Source organism: Tauraco erythrolophus, chromosome 6 (assembly GCF_009769465.1).
Source record: "Tauraco erythrolophus isolate bTauEry1 chromosome 6, bTauEry1.pri, whole genome shotgun sequence".
Lineage (NCBI taxonomy): Eukaryota > Metazoa > Chordata > Aves > Musophagiformes > Musophagidae > Tauraco > Tauraco erythrolophus.
The window spans coordinates 47235554-47253754 of record NC_141470.1 but is presented as its reverse complement, the minus strand read 5'-3'; the positions used below and the strand labels follow the sequence as shown (position 1 = coordinate 47253754).

The 18201-nt window shown below is 41.2% G+C and overlaps 1 protein-coding gene across 1 annotated transcript in view; it reads right to left on the bottom strand.

Annotated features, from left to right (window-relative positions):
• Positions 1–18201, bottom strand: part of TTLL5 (tubulin tyrosine ligase like 5) — a 148163-nt gene that overhangs the window by 96625 nt on the left and 33337 nt on the right. The window contains 7 exon segments of the mRNA XM_086614127.1: positions 557–598; positions 3053–3144; positions 4403–4464; positions 6014–6095; positions 14648–14755; positions 16834–16925; positions 17048–17149. Coding sequence (XP_086470253.1) covers positions 557–598; positions 3053–3144; positions 4403–4464; positions 6014–6095; positions 14648–14755; positions 16834–16925; positions 17048–17149 — 580 coding nt within the window.

Below are 18201 nucleotides of genomic sequence, written 5' to 3'. Positions count from 1 at the left end.
ATTTGGTCCATATGGCGTGCAAGTAGGGTGTCAATATGACATTTTAGAAAGGGGATCAGTTTGACTTATGCTACGATAGAGCTACATTCTTCCATTATCTTTAAGAAATCCTCCGTATCGCTGTATCTATTTTGACCCAGTTCACTCTCAAATTTTTGCAGTTTCCTTCAGATGACTGTTCACAGAAAATAATTCTCTTATGAGGCCACCTAATTTGCCAATACAGATTCACCTGTGCTATCCTTTTCATTCAGATTTATTCCATCTCCTGTAGTCCACAAGACAAAAATTACTCTTCCTCCTCCCCCTCCCTTTTGGTGTGACACTCCTATTTGCTGCTGCTTTCACCAGCTCTTCCTTTGGTTTTTGCACTTTCCTTTTCAATGGTCTACCAAATCCAAAACACTGTGCTGCCACTGTCTTCATCATTTATGACCAGAGTGACAATTTTGTCTTTAAACATCTACATCCAATTTCTTTAAAATGTAGTTCAGAATACTTGTAAGCTTAAAAACTCTGAAGGACTTGACCCAGATGAAGTTGAAAAGATACTTACCAATCTGGTGTTTGCTGTTTGTGACTGGGCAGACACAGGACGCTGCAAGAGACGCAGAAATAACTGAAGTCCAGAGATCTAGCTAACAGCTTCTATCATCTCAGTTCAGGATCTTCCTCATAACCTCCACAACGTATCCTGTCCCCATTCCAAAAGCAGCACTCATCCTAACCTCAGATGTGCTCAGCTGTGCAGAATGCATCTGGACATACATATAATTTTCAAAGCACACAGAAGAGAGCTCTGCAGAATGGATGAATGAACTCAAATCTCATTACAAAAATTATATATTGTAAAATAAGAGTTACTCAGAGAAAAATATTTAATACTATATATTAACAAGAAACAAATGCTGTCAAGTAGAATTCTTCATAGAACAGAGGGGGTAAAAAAAATATAGTAAAAATCCTGAAATTCCAGAAACCATTTCATTTAAATATCTCAACAATACTCCAATTCTTGTGGAGAAGCAAGATACTATTAACATTCCAAAATAGTGTAAAAACATCAGCAGAATGTCAAAAAGTACCCTGTATTACTTATCTGCATGATGCCTACAAGTAAGACCAGCTTAATGACAGGGATAGGTTCAAAAGAAAACTATTATCATAGGAGCTTAGATTTTATTGCTTCAGCGGTATTCAGGCTGCCTTCCTCCTCTCCAATGCCCAAGAAGACCAAGTGGTGTAAGAAAGGATTCTCAGGAGACCTATCTATCATTGCTAGCTGTACTACTGCCAAGTTCTTCTCTACAGTTGATCTATACAAAACAGGTTGAGGTTCCTTTATTGCTTATGATTAATTGAAAGAACTCCAACCCAAATCAACAATAAGTTACAAAGGAAGCAGCTAAATTGTTCAGTTCCCTAGAGGAGAAACACTCAGAGAGTCAACCAAAGAAATTGCACAAGGAACTTGCAGTCTGGTTGCAGTCTGGTCTGGTGAAACCCAGATAACAGAATAACTACCTCATGACCATGAACACTGTCATCAGCGTTTCTTTCCCAAGAAGCAATTTTTACAAATGATTAAAGATGGCCTACATGAATGATCAAAACTTAAGACATCATGAAGGAGTTAAGAAAAACAAAAGAGGTTCCAAGTACCCTTCACAACTGAGAATGGGAACAGAACTATCAAAGATCCAGCAATATGAGATAAAACACATTCAGTAAAAAGCAGGCCAAAACAGTCTTGTACCATGGAAAGATCTATATACCTATTTAGCCATGGGATTTCCATTTAGGTACTTAAGAAAAACATGCTATAAAACTTTATCACTGGATTAGAAGCCTATTCCTGGTAAACATCGGGGAATAGGAGGGACACCTGTCCCAAAAGATAACTTAATCCCATCTCATAACCGCTGCTCTGTTATATGAATCTTTGCACATTTCAACTGCCCAGCCCTTACACCTATTTGTGGTTTTTTAAGCAAAATAAATCTATAAGTTTAAAGCCTCCTTAAAAGTTCAATGTTTCCCAACAGCTCAATTTCTGTGACTGTCTTGTATAATTTTTTCAGATAAAAGATGTCAAATCATCAGGATCTGGTAGCATCACTCTAGAGAAGGTTACCTTTTCTGGAATGGTTCCTAATTTATCTGACATACCTTTTGTCTGCCACAAAGAGCACCTTTATGGTCAAAGGGATCTATATGAAACCCTATCTATTAAACTTGCCTTAGAAGCTTTGGACTCAGCCACACATCCTACAGATACTCAAATCTCACCTTACCAGCTATGCACCTCTCTCACAGTGACTCAAGACTCCAAATTTTAAGAGAAGCAAAGTGTTGCAATTTCTGTGAGTTTCCCTACACCAAAACAGACAGCACATTGGTACTCTGTCACTGAACAAAAATGACTTTTTATTTCCTAATTGAACTTGAGCTACGCAGCCATGTTGCACATCCCTCACAGGAGCATCTGCATCATCTGCAGAGAGTGTCAGGATACACCATTTTCCTGTCTGCCTGAGGAGAAATGCATTTGAAAGTCCAAATGACATAGGAGATCTCCCTGTCTTTTGTGAGTGTTCCACTTCCACATAGAGCTATGGAATCCATTTGGTAGCCAAAAAAGATGCAGAACAACTGTTATTCAGCATCTTAGTGCTAAGAAAGCACTAAGCAGAAAAGGTAATGGACAATCACAGCAGCCACATGAGGCCTCAGTTCAAGGCTCCACCAGAAAGGAAGAGATTCTAGGAATGAATGAGAAAGAAGCTTCATTTTTCAAATACAAAAAGCTCTTTCTGCCTAGAAGGAGGTCTTGGAGACATTCATAAAGCTCCAGGGTTCTGGAAGCTTGCTGCCCAAAACAAAAGTGGCTGCCCAGTCCATACCTCAAGTACATCCTCTGAGTTTCTTCTGTAGTTATAATAGAAATCCAGATAACCTCACTCACTCACTGGCTCTCTCACCTGTGAGCCAAATTCAATGAGAACGACTTTCTTGCTATACTCCTTAGCTCCGGCTCGCTGAAGTCACTTACCTGCAGCTTCTGGTGCGGATTTCTCCTGACAGATTCAGATGAATGATAAATGGCCCGGCTTGACCGTTGGCTTGGATCCTGGCACACGAAGCCTATGGCATCAGGAGCCACATGAGAACTTTAAGACAGGCAACCCTAAAATTTAAACCTAGTATTCCTGTTAACGATCTCAGTCTATACATGACCTTCTTGTCCCTGCCTAGGACCAAAAAGGATGCTTTTCTTTTTTAATACCTTGCTTTGTTTAATCTCAAACTGTATTTTACAATACATTTTTTGAATAAAACTGGACTTGCTTCCAAACCATGTACTTAATAAGATGGGTTACTGAATAGCAGCATAGAGATAGGCTCTGTTTCTTAAATAGCTGAGCAGGCTACCTGATGACAATTCTGTCTCTTTTAGTATCACGGAATCACAGAATGTTAGGGGTTGGAAGAGACCTCAAAGGATCATCTAGTCCAATCCCCCCTGCCTGAGCAGGACCACCTAGATCAGATCCCACAAGAACGCGGGTTTGAACATCTCCACAGAAGGAGACTCCACAACCTCTCTGGGCAGCCTGTTCCAGTGTTCTGTTACCCTTACTGGGAAGAAGTTCTTCCTCATGTTTAAGTGGAACCTCCTATGTTCCAGCTTCTATCCATTTCCCCTTGTCCTATCATTGGATGCCAGTGAGAAGAGCCTGGCTCCATCCTCATGACAGTCACCCTTTACATATTTATAAACATTAATGAGGTCCCCCCTCAGTCTCCTCTTCTCCAAGCTAAAGAGACCCAGCTCCCTCAGCCTTTCCTCATAAGGGAGATGCTCCACTCCCTTCATCATCTTTGTGGCCCTGCGCTGGACTCTCTCAAGCAGTTCCTTGTCCTTCTTGAACTGAGGGGCCCAGAACTGGACACAATATTCCAGAATATTAGGGGTAAGTTGTGTCAAGTAACTAAACCAAGACACACTAAGGATGCCTGAAAGGTGCCGTGCACTAGAAAGTCATGCAGCTTTCATAATCATGACTCCACTTCTAATGTAGCCTAACCAGAACCCACACATTCAACACAGAATCAGTATTCATGCATTTTCTGAGGGCTAAACAGAAGCCATTTGTTAAAAAGAAAGAGCAGTGTCTTCCAATACCAAACTAGAGACTTTTAATATCACCTAAGCATCACAAACACTCAGATTATTCTAAAGCTGAAATGTCCACATTTAACTTCCCAGTGCTAAATACAGTTGCTCTCCTTAACCAGAGTTCTCCTCTGTTATACTCATCTGAAAACATGCAGCTCATAAACCTACCTTTTATTGGTTTTAAATGAGGGAAAGATTGAAGAAGCTTTTTGTTACACTCACCTACAAGAGTGAACATATCTGAGAGCATGCTAGCTTTGATCTTCAGGTCCAAAGGAGCATCACTATCCCCACATGCAACAGAGGACAAGAGGAATTATTTGTCTGGCATAAAATGAGAGGAATGCATCAATAGCCAAAATATCTTCCAACATAGTTTCTTTGTATGTTGGTCCTTAACACAGACATAATCAACACAGAAGGAAAACTAGGTTATTTTCACATGTATAGGTAAAGACAAAGCAGCAACAGACTAATCTATTTATTTTCTTCCACAGCTTTAGTCTTCTAATGAAGCAATGTTCAGCCTTGGTTTAGCTCTGCTTAGCTAGAAACATTTTCTTTGAATCTATCTATGCTACATTTCATGGAGTAGATAAAGGTTGCTGTCATAGAATTTTTAAAAAACACAATTACCTGTGCCTCTTCCATATAAAATCATAAAATCAGATGGGTTAGTTCTAATGGATGGGAACAAATGATTAGGGAAAGTGATAGATATGAAGAGATCAGGCAGTGGGGATATATGGGAAGCATTCACAATTTTATCCAGTGGGGGTGGGGGGGGTGGGGGAAAAAAATCAATGAATACAGTTCAGATCAGACAGGCAAAGTTTGATTCCTTGGGAGTCGAGAAATCAGCCATGTTCTACAGCACAGTGATAGATGCCAACAGTTTGGACAAAGAAAATGGCAATCATAACAAAGTAGAGCAAAGGACACAGATGTGAATTAGAGTTTTAAGTAGTAAAGGATGTAAATAATTCAGTGTGTATGTATATGGGCACAAGCCACCAAACTAGGAAATTAAATGGTCTGGAAACATTCTAGTTGCACCTGAAAACTAAATGGATACTGAGAAAGGTAGGATTATGAACAGTGTATGAAAAAATTTATATGCAGGATAAAGAAGGAAAAATAATAATAAAAATCAAGAGGAAGGTCAGATATGGCTATTCCAGGAACATACAACTTAAAGGTTATTTATACTGTCATAATTGAAATATTACTCACAGTACTACAAAAGTGCATTGTGCATCTTTGCTCCTGCAAAGTTAAACAGTAGTCTAGAAAACACACATAGTTGGAGAGCTATAAAAATAAATCCCCAAGTTTCATTAGAGTATGAGGGTCAGCATAAGGGCCAAGACAACACTCAATCTTTAGATTTTAGCTAAAGAGAGTACTAGACCAAAAATTTGAGCCCAAGCATACATCTACATACTCAAGTCAAGCATAATGCCTGAATTGTGCTTGGACTCCAAAAATCTTAAAGTTTCTACTCGGTCAAACAGAGTGAAACTCCACACAATAGTCTAGAGAGTTTCAAAATTCATCTATGATGGGACATTAGGAAGTGTTAACAATGATGACGGACTGTGAAAGAGAAATAATTAAAAAGAAAATGGATTTCCAACCGGTTCTTTCAAAATCTATTGCTGCAATAAGTTTGTTTATGTAAAGGGAAAAGCAAAGGGCTATCCTCTCTGCCAACTAGCAATGGAACAAATACTCTGCAGGCATCAGGAAATCATGCCCTCCTAGGACCACAAGTTCCAGGACGACCATCTCTAACAACAGTCCCAGTCTCATATGAAATTGGGAATCACTTACCAGGCCAATGATGGGGATAGGTTCACTTCCAACAGCCAGGGCTTGAGAGTGTCATCAATAAGGACATCAAAACCATACAGCTCTGAAAACACAGCAGACACTAAGTTTACCTTACTACACCTTTAAACATTCAGGTAACGTCCAATATTAGTCTTTACCAGGTAATTTCTAACCATAAAATTTATGTTAAATCCAGTGAACTCTCTAGGACCAAATAAATAATAACATCCTGCAAGTGGGAAATTTCACTTCCTCAGAATCAAGATTAAATATATTCTGTTAGTAGAGGAAAGAGGGAAGCAGAAAATGAGTCTTAGGAAAGTATTAGATAGAAATATAAACTCTTTTCTGTCCAAGAACTGCAGTTTATGCAGAACTCTATTACTTGTTTTCACATAGAATTGACACAGACACAGCAGGTCCAATCTACTTCTTCCATTGAATCCTAGAAACAACAGAACTTCATTCTCCTTTTCATTTTTTAATCCCTGTATTCATTTTTCCAGTCAGCTATAGAAAATCTTGCTTATTTCAAGCATCAGCTTCTTTTCAATTAAGTATTTTTTCTGCAATGTCCCCACAGGAGTATGAGAGCTGCCTTCTCAGCAGCTCCATCTACATGGACAATTCCCGTAACTGTCCATCTTATTGACAACTTGCCACTTTGCAGCAAACCACTATAGAAATATTTTTTCCTTGCTTTCTAAAACATTGATAACATTACATCTGCTAGATGTGTTCAGCTCTACACAGGTCAGATTGAAGCCAGCTTCCCATTCCAAGACTGATTTTACTATTTCACTCTAGACACACATTCTCTCTATAGTTTGGAAAGAGTTACAAGAAGGATGCTACACAAACATGACTAAATCACAAGTTGGCATTAATGCAATGCCCTCTTCCAGCATTAAGAAATACAGTTAATGATCATCAGGGCAACTTATGCACGTATTTTCAAAACACTGCAGAACAGGGTATTGGCAGAGAAGAAGGATTTCCATGGAATTAACCAGTTCCCTAGTGCCTGGAGTGAAAGCAGGAGAATTTCTTTGCCATGCTGCTTTCCTTGAATTCTGGCCTTGGCCTTTTGTCACCTTGCTGATGTTGACGCAGGCTCCAGGGAGCTGAAGTGCTTGAGAAGATCTTCCTATGCAGACAGCTGTGTGGGAGCTCATGTAGCTTATAATGGGAAGTTAATGAGCTGGGGGGGGACTTGGAAGGGGAGGAAATGGCAGCAGAGTGAGTATTGCCTGCTCACTTCTCTAGACTGTGTAGCCAGACACTGAGTGGGAAGCAAAACAGTAGAGAGTTAAGGAGTTGGTTCACTCCAAAGAAATGAGGCTGAATCTGTGTTTGGCTCTCTTGCTCCCCAGACAGGAAAGGCTGCAGTAGAGGGAAAAGGAGGAGGTGGGGTTTGTAAGTGTAAATATTAGCAAAGCATTTTGACCAGGAGAAACTTCTGATGATTTTAATACATTATTTCAAAATACAGTTTCAGGTTTGGCGAAGACCTGTGACTCTTAATGGGATAGCAAACTCCAGTGGACAGGCAGCTCATGTCCGAGGCAGAGAAGCAATGAGTGAGCTTGTGGTAGATGCTGGTCTGTGACCTCCCAACCCCAGTCAGGAAGCACAGGATTTTGTTTTGACTAGCTGCTGCTTCTTTGCTGCTGGCTATTCTGTCCCTCTGCCCCTCAAAGGGCCTTTGCTGGTATTTTGGCTCCTCTGACTTTGTCCTCCTCTCCCACACTTTTCTCCCTTCCAAACCACTTGCTCTTTAAACCTGTCTTTCCCACCCAGTTACTCACTTACTCCAGCCACTTTGATAAATACATATGGGAAACCTCTTGACCTTAGCTAGCCCTGACCGTGCTGCTGGTGCTTTACGCTCCTCTCCCTTGTGTCTGTCTTGTTTATTAGGATAGTAAGCTCTTCAGGATGTCCCTGTTGACTCAATTGCATTGTTAAACACTAACATCTAATGCCATTTGCAATGCCTTAGTATCTCCTAGGAAGACTCCACCGCTGCTCCATAATGCCCCAAGTCTCATGTATTCTAGGTCAGATCTACAACGCCTAGACAGAGGTCTCCGCTACCTCGGGGCATCAGGAGCAATGCAATATCCACGTTCTGGCAACAGAATCAAGCCTTACAGGTTCCCACATAGGGCTTGGCACAAAGGGGTTCTCAAGTCTGCCTGGGATACTAGGGCACAAACAGAAGATAAATTACCCGTGTTTTCAACTGTCCTAGAAGTATCTTCCTGGCCCTCTTCCACATTTGGAAAATGCACTACCTAGATTAAACACAGAAGTATCCTTTCTACTATGAAACTCCACTATCATTTGTAAAAACAAATACATAGGCAGCACAAAGATGAAGAACAAATGAGAATAGCAAAATCAGCATATCCTCTGCAATTACCAACTTAAGCAAGACTGTCATTTCCCTCTGTAGAGAGAGTAAAGAAAAGAGAATGAAAGTGAAACACATGCCCCAGGCTGTGACAATGGTAGGTTTATGACAACCTACCTTGCACCACTATTGTTATTAAGGGAAAAGTGGAAGAAACGAAGATATCAAGTTTCCATAGTGCTCCCTTGCTCCCTTCCTCTCACTACTACAATCCACAAGAACATGTTTCACTCTTGCAACTTACTAAAGAGATTGAAATTATATCAGGAAGTACCAGCTGTTGCCAAGACTCAGCGGGAACAGCCTGCCTCTCCCCTCCAACCCCCACAGAGAAGTCACTGCTGACCAAGCTTTCCCATCCTCCCAAGAAAAAGTCTAGCTTTGGACTAAAGTCTAACAGCAATAGTTCACCCAGAGATTTTTTTGCCAATGTCATTACTTAAGACTAAGAGGAAGACTAGAAACATGGTCTCAAGCTTTTTGGTTCTGGTTAACTACCATGTATTCCAGCTTTGGTTTAAAATCTTGTCAAAGACTGCGCTGGCAATCCCCTTTAGAAAATATCCCCAAAGAATTTACTATTCTCTGCAAGTCTAGAAACTAAGTCACGAGTGACAGCCTGGTAGTGCAAACAATGTTTTCATGATTTTGCATAGAATGAATAAGCTCAATTCCTAGAGGGTCACTGTAATTCTGGTCTTTGTTTCCCGCTTGTTCACTGGGGAAAAAGAAGCAGCTTTACTGCAAAGTACATATTCTGCAATTGAATAGAGGCAATCTGAGGTTACGAAGGGACACATACACACTGAAGAAAAAAGCTGCATAGCATGCAACTCTTCTGCTTTTGCAATTTCTGTGCTTTATATGAAGGTATCCTGCAGACCATGCTTATAGACAATGTGTATCGAGAAGCTTCAGGTAGGAAAGTTAACTGTGCTACAATTTCATCCAAAGCAGCAACTAGTCAGTGCAAGGAGAAAAATTTCTAAGAGTATAGTGATGGACATACTGCTTTGTTGAACGTATTGCCAAACTTGAGGTTTCAGAGAGTACATAGTATTTTGTAAATGAACTCCATTACTTTATACATCAACAGACTGCATCATTTTGTCTAGTGATGATACAGTACCTGCTTCAACTCTGATAGATCACATCTTTACAGCTATGGGGATAAGTCCACACCTTGGGGGCTATCACAGTCAGGTCCTAAATCATTCCTGTTACTCTACAAAAGGCCAGCGTATCAGCTTAGGCTTTGATAAGCAAAAGGCCACACTGTGTCACATCTGCCCCCTTGAGGAAGTTGTAGACTGCAATGAGGTCACCTCAGCCCTCTCTTCTCCAAGCTGACAAGCCAAGTGACCTCAGCCACTCCTCGTTAAGTCTCGTCCTCAAGACTTTTCATCATCTTGGTTCCCCTCCTACATAAACCATTACTTTCTTTGGTGAAGAGAAGATTACAGTTGGGATTATCACCTACACCAAAATCAGACTTAGAATCACTCTTCTACTCTGAAGGCAGAAAAGCTAATAAGCCCATCTTCAAGGCTAAAAAAGAACAGGAATCTTGGTGTAATTTGGTTGCACTATAATTCTAATCTTAGAGGGTAAATAAATTATCACTCATGAAGGAGAAAGTTCTTCAACCCAGAGTGGGAGATCACAGTGAGTGAAGAGGTTAACGTCCCAATAACCACCTTTGGACACCACTTAACTTCCCTTATGTCACTGAGGAACAGAAGACTAGATATGCTGTTACTTGTTCTTCAACAAGCTTAGGCGGCCAAATTAAGAAAACGTAGTAGCAGGTAGATCAAAATAAAAGCCAGTTGACTCCATAGATACACAGGTACATGAGGTGAAGGAAAAAAGAGAGCATGCTTCTTGACTTCATTAGCCCAAGTTCTTCTGATTTCAAGCTCCTAAACTCCAACAACCTTAGCCCCAAGCAAACCAGGAGACAAGAATAACCTGGCATTCCTCACTTCCATGATCTCATTTATCTGGTAAAGACTTTAACGTCACTACAAGAACCGATGGAATAGATGATGGAATGAGAAGCCAGGGTTGATTCAGATTTTGGTAACACAAGTCCACTGATGATAAATTGACAATGCTGGTCACTTCTTTATGGTTGTTTTTTGGAAGAGTTAATTCTTCCTGCGTCTGCCCCAGCACCCTGAGAAAGAAAACAGGTGCTACCAAGCTGAGAACAGTTTCCTAAAGAAACTGGAAAGCTTCTGCAGCAACAGGGATCCTGACTCTTTAAGCTGAGTGCTGGGTGCCAATTCATTAACAACCAATTAGGTACCATTTAAAGCTATGAAGTGGCAAGTAAGGAAACAGTACAGGGATAGACCTCTACTCCTACAGGAGCTATCACTAGAAGACCTATCCCTTGAACTCGTTTTACTCTTCAGGCTTAACTGGTAGTGTTGTTAAATTCTGAAGATAAAGTTATATTACAAAACCTACAATGGATCATCAAAAGACCTGTCCTGAAAGGTACAGGGCTCCTGAACTTGATGGTAGCCAGAGGACTCTAAGGACAACCTTCTTCAGATTCAAAATGGCATCTCTACATACTGGCTTTAAATTAAAGACTGACAGTAAAGGTATAAAAATAGAATGGATTAAGCTTTGAAAAAAAAAAAAAAAGTGAGATAAGTGTAGGGAATATCTGTTCTGCTTTTCCTTGACATGTCATCCATGAAACCAGAAAAAGATATAGGATATGTGCATGGTATATGTATGGCTGACCTAAGTCTCTAAGCAGGGACTCACCTATACTCATGTCAAGCAAGTCTGCCCAGAAATTTCTTAGGAATCTGAAATTTTTAGTGTCCTGCAAAATTCATTATGAAGCAGACCAGCACTGTTCAATACTTCAAAAGGCTACTATTCCCCCAAACAGGTCAACTGTTACTATTGAGAAAATTAAACTCCTATGAAGAACAGCAACATAGATGGTTCAGAACTGATGATTAGATTCAAATTAAGACTTTTTTTAAACATTTAGCTCCAGGTCAGCACCACTCAAGCAGTACCATAGTTCATTGTTTGCTCTATACCATCTTAACGTATATGTGATCAGAAGCATAAGCCTGACCAATTCAGCCTTTCGACACAGGAGCAGCTAAGTAAGAAACTCATTGCTTTGGTGGGATTGACATGCCTGTTATCCTATCCTGCCCTGCTTTCTTGATTGCAGAAGAGCTCAACAATGTCACTGCTGGTTTGACTAGAGCTGGGAATAAAACACAGGACTTAAATCTACTGCTTCTTTAGGCTTATGTTTCAGCAAGCACAGAAAATGGTGTTACATTGGATGTCAGCAAAAATACGTGCTGCACCCAGTTGCCTTCATTTCATCCCCTACCAAACCATCCTAACAGAGAGATTTTTCAAACTGTCTGAAAGCAAGCCTCACTGACTTTTCTAGCCTACCCAGACGCGCTTACTCCAGGAGGTAGAACAATGCAGTCTCTAATCAGCTTGGGCATATGTATCGCTATCATACCTCCTGCTCCCATGCTGAGATGCCGTGTCTCTCAAAGTCAGTGCAAAATCCAGTTTTTCTTAAAGAAAAGAAATCAACTTTCAATTTCAAGTTCAGCAACCAACTACTCAGCTGGTGACTAGCTTCAGGACAATGCAGTGGTTCAGAGTCCTGAAGCATGCTCTCCTCTGGAGCTACTGGTTAAGACAATTTTTACTTGCAGCTTGATTTTACATGAGGAATTTATGGAAATCATCCAGAACAAAATAGAGGCTTGAGATCACATTGTTAATAACAATGCATGAACAAGGCTGCAACAAAATTATGTAGTACTTACACTACTTCCTGTGATGCACTTCTGAAGAACAAAACTACTGAGCATCCCAAGTCCTCTGAGAACTGATTATTACTAGAATGCAGTAAACAGCTCACATGATTAGGCCAAAAGGGGACTCACTACAATCTTGCCACAAATTGTCAGCAGCACTCCGCTTTGACATTAGAAAAAGAATCATCCTGACCTACCACTCTCACTTTCTAGGCAAGATGGGTAGCTGGAACCATACAGACTGTCTCACTAGTCTTATTTTAGAACATGAAGAAGCCATGAATGGAGTCTTTTCCCTTAAATCTAGAAAACAAGTATATTACATAAAAAAACATTTACTTGGAAAAGGAATGAAGGACCACAGCAGTGCTAAACTGTTAGAGGAATAAAGTGGGCAACCTAATCTAGACAAATAAGTACTTGTGATTTAATTTTTAGCAAGGTGGCAACTGTGCTGAAGTCCTAATCCCTAGAACAGCATTATAAAAACTACAGTAGAACACACATTAAGTTAGTCATATTTTTTTAGAAGCTTCCCAAACAAGGCCTACCTCTGTATCTGAATCTCAGATACTTTTCAAATGATCAGTCTTTCTCAGGACACCCATGCAGTTTCATTGTTCACAGCCTAGAATACAAAAAAAAAAAAAAAAAAAAAAAAAAGGCTCTTGGGAGCCTCTGCACGCTGCCTTGAAATCTTCATTCCTAGTTTTCTCCCTCATGTTAACAGCTAATGAACTCAGCCATTTTGAACATTTTCAGCTAGAAAAACTGCCTTTTTTACAACAGGGTTAAAAGTGGCACAAGCAAAGAGTGTCAGAACAAGACACATGGATGAAGAATGAGCCATACAGCATGACGAGGGCAGTTCAAATCCTTGGGACAAGGACCACCACTTGTGGGGGAAGGTGGCAGATAGTACTGAGCTCTGGAAATGCCTCAGGCTCCCTAGGGAAGCAGTATGGCTCCTGCTTAAGCTCTCTTTCCTGGGAAGCTCTTAATTTATGTTTACACTGAAATAAATGGAACAAAACAGTTTATTTGTGGGGCAGCATCTGAGAGGGTGGTTAGTGCAGCCCTGGGGAGGCAACAGGAAGTGGGATAACCTCAGAGCCAGGCCCAGCAGAAAGTACATGAGGAACATTAGTTTCCACATACACAGCTCAGAGGAATCTCAAGACACAACTGAGGGAGAAAAAGGGAAAAGCTAAAAAAGAGGCAGTTAAAGATTTTTGGTGTGCTTTTTTAATCCAGTTGTTGATATTTCTGGAGCAGCTGATAAACTGCTACTTCACTAAAACTATTATCTGACTCATAAATCCCCATGTATGCCAAGGTTCTCCAACTTTAAAAAAAGACATCAGAGTCAGTGAGGAGAAGATTAGGCCAGAGAGGTAGCTAGTTTGGCAGGTAACGAAACATATCAGACATGGCTCCTCCTTGATTCTTCACTGCCTCATCACCCCCAAATATCCAAAGATGACAGCATTTATGCTAGTGTTGAAAGCTGCAGAATTGTCAACACCCAAATGCAATGCAAGGAACACACAAATGGATTTACCTGTCACAGCTCGTTAAATAGAAGTCTCAATCCCTAAACACAGGATAGCTTAAGCCAAGCTTGGTCTTTGGTTTAAGCACTGACTGAGACTAATTCTAGACTCATTTCCCCCGCCCTGAGACTCCATCTTCGTGCATGTATCCACATGAGCAAAGGGCAGCTAAGAGCAGGAGGAGGCCTCTTTAGGGAAGGCTGGGAAGCCGCCACTGGAAAGCAGGAGAAGGCACACTGTGGTACCAGCCGCTGCTTTCTGGACCTCGTCCCAGCATCTGCTGCCAGCGAGTTCTCAAATCCCTTTGCCAGTACATAGCTCTGCATCCAGCTTCTGCCAGAAACAGGCTTTGACGCCACCATGCGGTACCTCACACAAGCACTACCCCAGAAGCATTACAAGCACCGTCATTCCAGGCACTGCATTACACGTTCCTCCCTAGTCTTCACATGCATGTAGGACAATAATTCAGAACTATATTGGGCTAGATGGCTCAGTAGAAAATATTAAATGCTCTAAAGGGATGTTTAATCATCCACAGCCATTCTTTGCAAGGGCACTAGCAAGTCAGTAACTTCCACATGACAGCACTTCACCAGTTCTCTTTAAAGTCCCTTTTCATCATCCCATTTTCTAGCATGAGATTCTGATGAACAACACTTGCACAGGGGACATCGTGACTCAACATTCCCTCCCCTCACAGAGGCCTATACTGAGGAAAAAGCCCAGTATTGGCTTCCTTGCAATAGGGAATGCACGTTTCTCTGTAGCATCAGAAAGCTGGAAGTTTCAAACAGTACTTGAGAGCCAATCAACAAAGACGCCCCCAGTGCCTTACCAAAGCAGCTGCCACGATGCGAAAGAAAAGTTTTACAAGCTGTGGCAATGGCCAGCTCAGCTGAAACTACAGTCTTGATAATCAGGTCCTCCACGTTGGCCATCAGTGCTGCAAGGAGGGTAGGAGACAAAAAAAAAAGGAAAAAGTAGATTGTGAAGTAGCACACAATATATAGAAAACCATGAGAATATGCATATGAGACAGATACCTTTGTGAATAAAAGCACGTGAGAGCCTATGGATGACAAAGCAATGATGTTTGGAAATCCATGCAAGCATAAATATATAGACACATGTGTAAGTATCCTAGTGCAAAAATACTCACAAATGAGAATGATAAAAGTGAGTATATGTACAGTGCAAGTAAGCAGAAACATGTGGCAAGCACATCAGCACAAGTCAGCTGGAGTCTGATCACTGCCCACTCAGAGTATTAGGAAGGATTAAACAAGAGTAGGTTAATGAGATAAGGCCTTAAACTACAGAGAATAAGCCATAGCCACTGAGATACAAAAATTTTTCTTGTGGGCTTTTACGTGATAACTGTTCTGTGATGTTGCACCTTCCTCTAAAGCAGCTGTTCCCATACTATGATTCACAAATCATTTCAAAATGGTATGACTGGTGACAGCTCCAAGTCCCGCTGACCTATAGATAATCTGCAGTTTTACTAAGGAAGCTCTCTCCAGCCTCTGTATGAGCCTGTAAACAGAACTCAGGAACAGGAATCTGAGCTGACAAAGGGAGCAAAAGGCAAGAAAAGATGCATGTTAGATGAAGACCTGGATTCTACACCGGTCTTGGGATGAGTCATGCAATAGAAAGAACATCACACTTAGTTTCTGTTTTCAAGGACAAGCAATAGAGAAGCAAGAGGAGGAGGGAATGAATGAACACTGGAGTCCTAGTCTGCAAAGTTAGTAGGGGTGATAGGACAGCCTTTCCCATCCCTTAAAGCGAGCACAAGCAAACAAGGCCTCCAGCAAACCCTCACGGACATTTGGTAATACTTGTCCCAAAGAATATCTAGTACAAACCACTTGACTAGAGAGTTCAATTTAGGCTACAATTACTACTTCTCATGTTCAGATGATGACATGCAGGGACCTGAATAATTACAGAGGAGCATGCAAGCAAATTCAGATGTGAAATTCTGTGCCAGAAGACGACTAAGTGGAAGCAACACAGCATGGGAATGCCTAAGTGCACATAAACATCCTAGAGCACAAAAATCTTGCCAGCACTTTCCAGCCAGCATTCTGCCTCCATATGACCAAAACCAGATGCATCAGAGAAAGGTGCAAGAAGCTTTGTAATGGATAGTTGGAGAAACCTGTTTGCTTTGCTCAGCAGTTTACTTAATAATTAAGAGTGCACGTTTTATACTTCAGGTTGGGTTGAGGTGTGGAAATGTAACAATATAAATAACTCTGTATACAGCTTACTGAAAACATATGGTGCAAGTGGTTGGACAGCCACGCACGCATATGATGAGGAAAATGTCCACTTCCAACTGAAAGCCAGATTCAAATCCCTTCCTCCAACATCTAAACATTCCCTGGCAACATTTGCAATATGGGCATAGCTGTTATCAGTAGTGTTACTGATGCCTCAGTATCACAGGAAACTTATCCCTTAAGGGATATACCTGGATTTTGCTCCGCAAATGCATTTACTCCCAGCAGACCTGGCAAACGTGTGGAAGAGGGAGCTATTTTATATGAAACACAGACTGAAATGAAAACACCCAGCAAAAACCTGAGCCATGGAAAGATGACACCACATCCAAGAGTCATTCAAACTGGCACAGCTCTCCAGAGGTTGGTCACTCATCAGACTGAACAGGCCATGGGAGCAGTAGAGGGAGGGAAGCTTTTAGAAGGAATGGAATGACCTTAAGAAACGGGAAATGTAGGTAAAATATTAAGAAACACACCCTGAGAAAATCTCAGAATATCATTTGCAAAAGGGAAGGGGCAGGCCTCATCTCTGGGGATAAGACTTATCTCTAGGGATAGAGAATAAATGCACAGCTCTAGTAAGTAAGCTGTAATGAACAATGCTTCCCTCCACCCTGCTATGGTGTTAAATGCAACTCAGTGGGGCTCTTCCCTGACTTCTTAGAGTTCACACTAGTGAGATGATTAAGATCCAACAAAGGAATAAAAGAATAAGATCTGTACTGACCTGCAGTGTCTCTCCCCTCTTGTTTCAAGTACCTCAGCATTGCACTCATGCTCCACTTGTTTCCATAATCCTCTACTTCAGGATCATCACAGCTAAAAATAAATGAAAAAAGCAAGTTGACACCACTGGCCTACATCTATGGACTTGCACCAGCCTTAGACCAAATTAGGTAAATCAACATCTAGAGATCAAGCTCCATATTCCAGCCAAGTACCTGACATAATCTCCACTCTTCTTGTTGACGCTGTAGTTGGTCAGATGCATGAACTGGTTTTTCATGTTCTTGGATGCCTGGTCATACCTCACTGTTGCAAACCTGTAAAGAGGGATAAAGATTCACAGTATTTCTTGAACAAGTGACACACTTGCTAAATATGACCTACTGCACAAACCGCTCAACAACAACAGCTACAGAGAGAATGCATGTAATAAGACTTCATCAAATTCCACCTCTCCTCACAAAAAATACAGTTTATTCTCAAGGATCACATCCAGGTGCACTTAGTCTCTTTTTCAATGTCTTAGAGCAGAGAATTCCATTTGTCCTCCTGGGAGTTTTCACAGCCTAACAGTGTACACATCATGCTAGGCTCATTTTTTTTTCCTCAAATGCTTAGATTTGGGGTCCTTTGGCATTCTGGCCAAACAGCCCACCTCAATTTAGACAGTGTCACAGTCCCTTCAGTTTCACAATAGGACCTACCATGAATACATAAGATCCACTGATCCTGGGAAATGCACATTCAGAACAAACATACTCGATATGCATACCACAGTCAATACTTCCTGAAGCTCCGTTCTTGCGTGCTCCAAGGACACCTTAGGAAAAGTGTGGGAACAGATTTCTACCACCAACAACTACACAGCCTACAACTGCCAATCCTCTTTCTCAAGAGGCATTCAGGAAACCAGGTACAACCTGCAGGCCAGACCAATTTGTCCAATAAGGCAGCATCTGCTCCATAGTGCTGTATTCTCAGGGACTATGCAGCCCGTCCATATCTCAAAGATGACACCTAGCTGCGTACAAGGAAAGGGACTGTAGGGAGGATCACAATCAGGAGCAAGACACTCCTACAAGCTTATCTAGTCTCCATATGAACCCTGTTACAGCCAACAATACCACTGTTAAATCAGCCTGTTTACTACAGAAACAGAAACAGTGGTCACCTCCTGATAAAAAGGCATCATCTGTACTGTGACCAAGTTGTGTCACCACTCCCTTAACCATACACTACCATCACAGATGTTTGTGTTGAAATGAATCAAAGAACTAATTCAACTGAAAAATAACCCAGGATTTGGGTTTGTAAGATGCTTGAGGAATTGTTTTGGTTTGGTTTGTGTTGAGGGGGAGGCAGAGGGAAC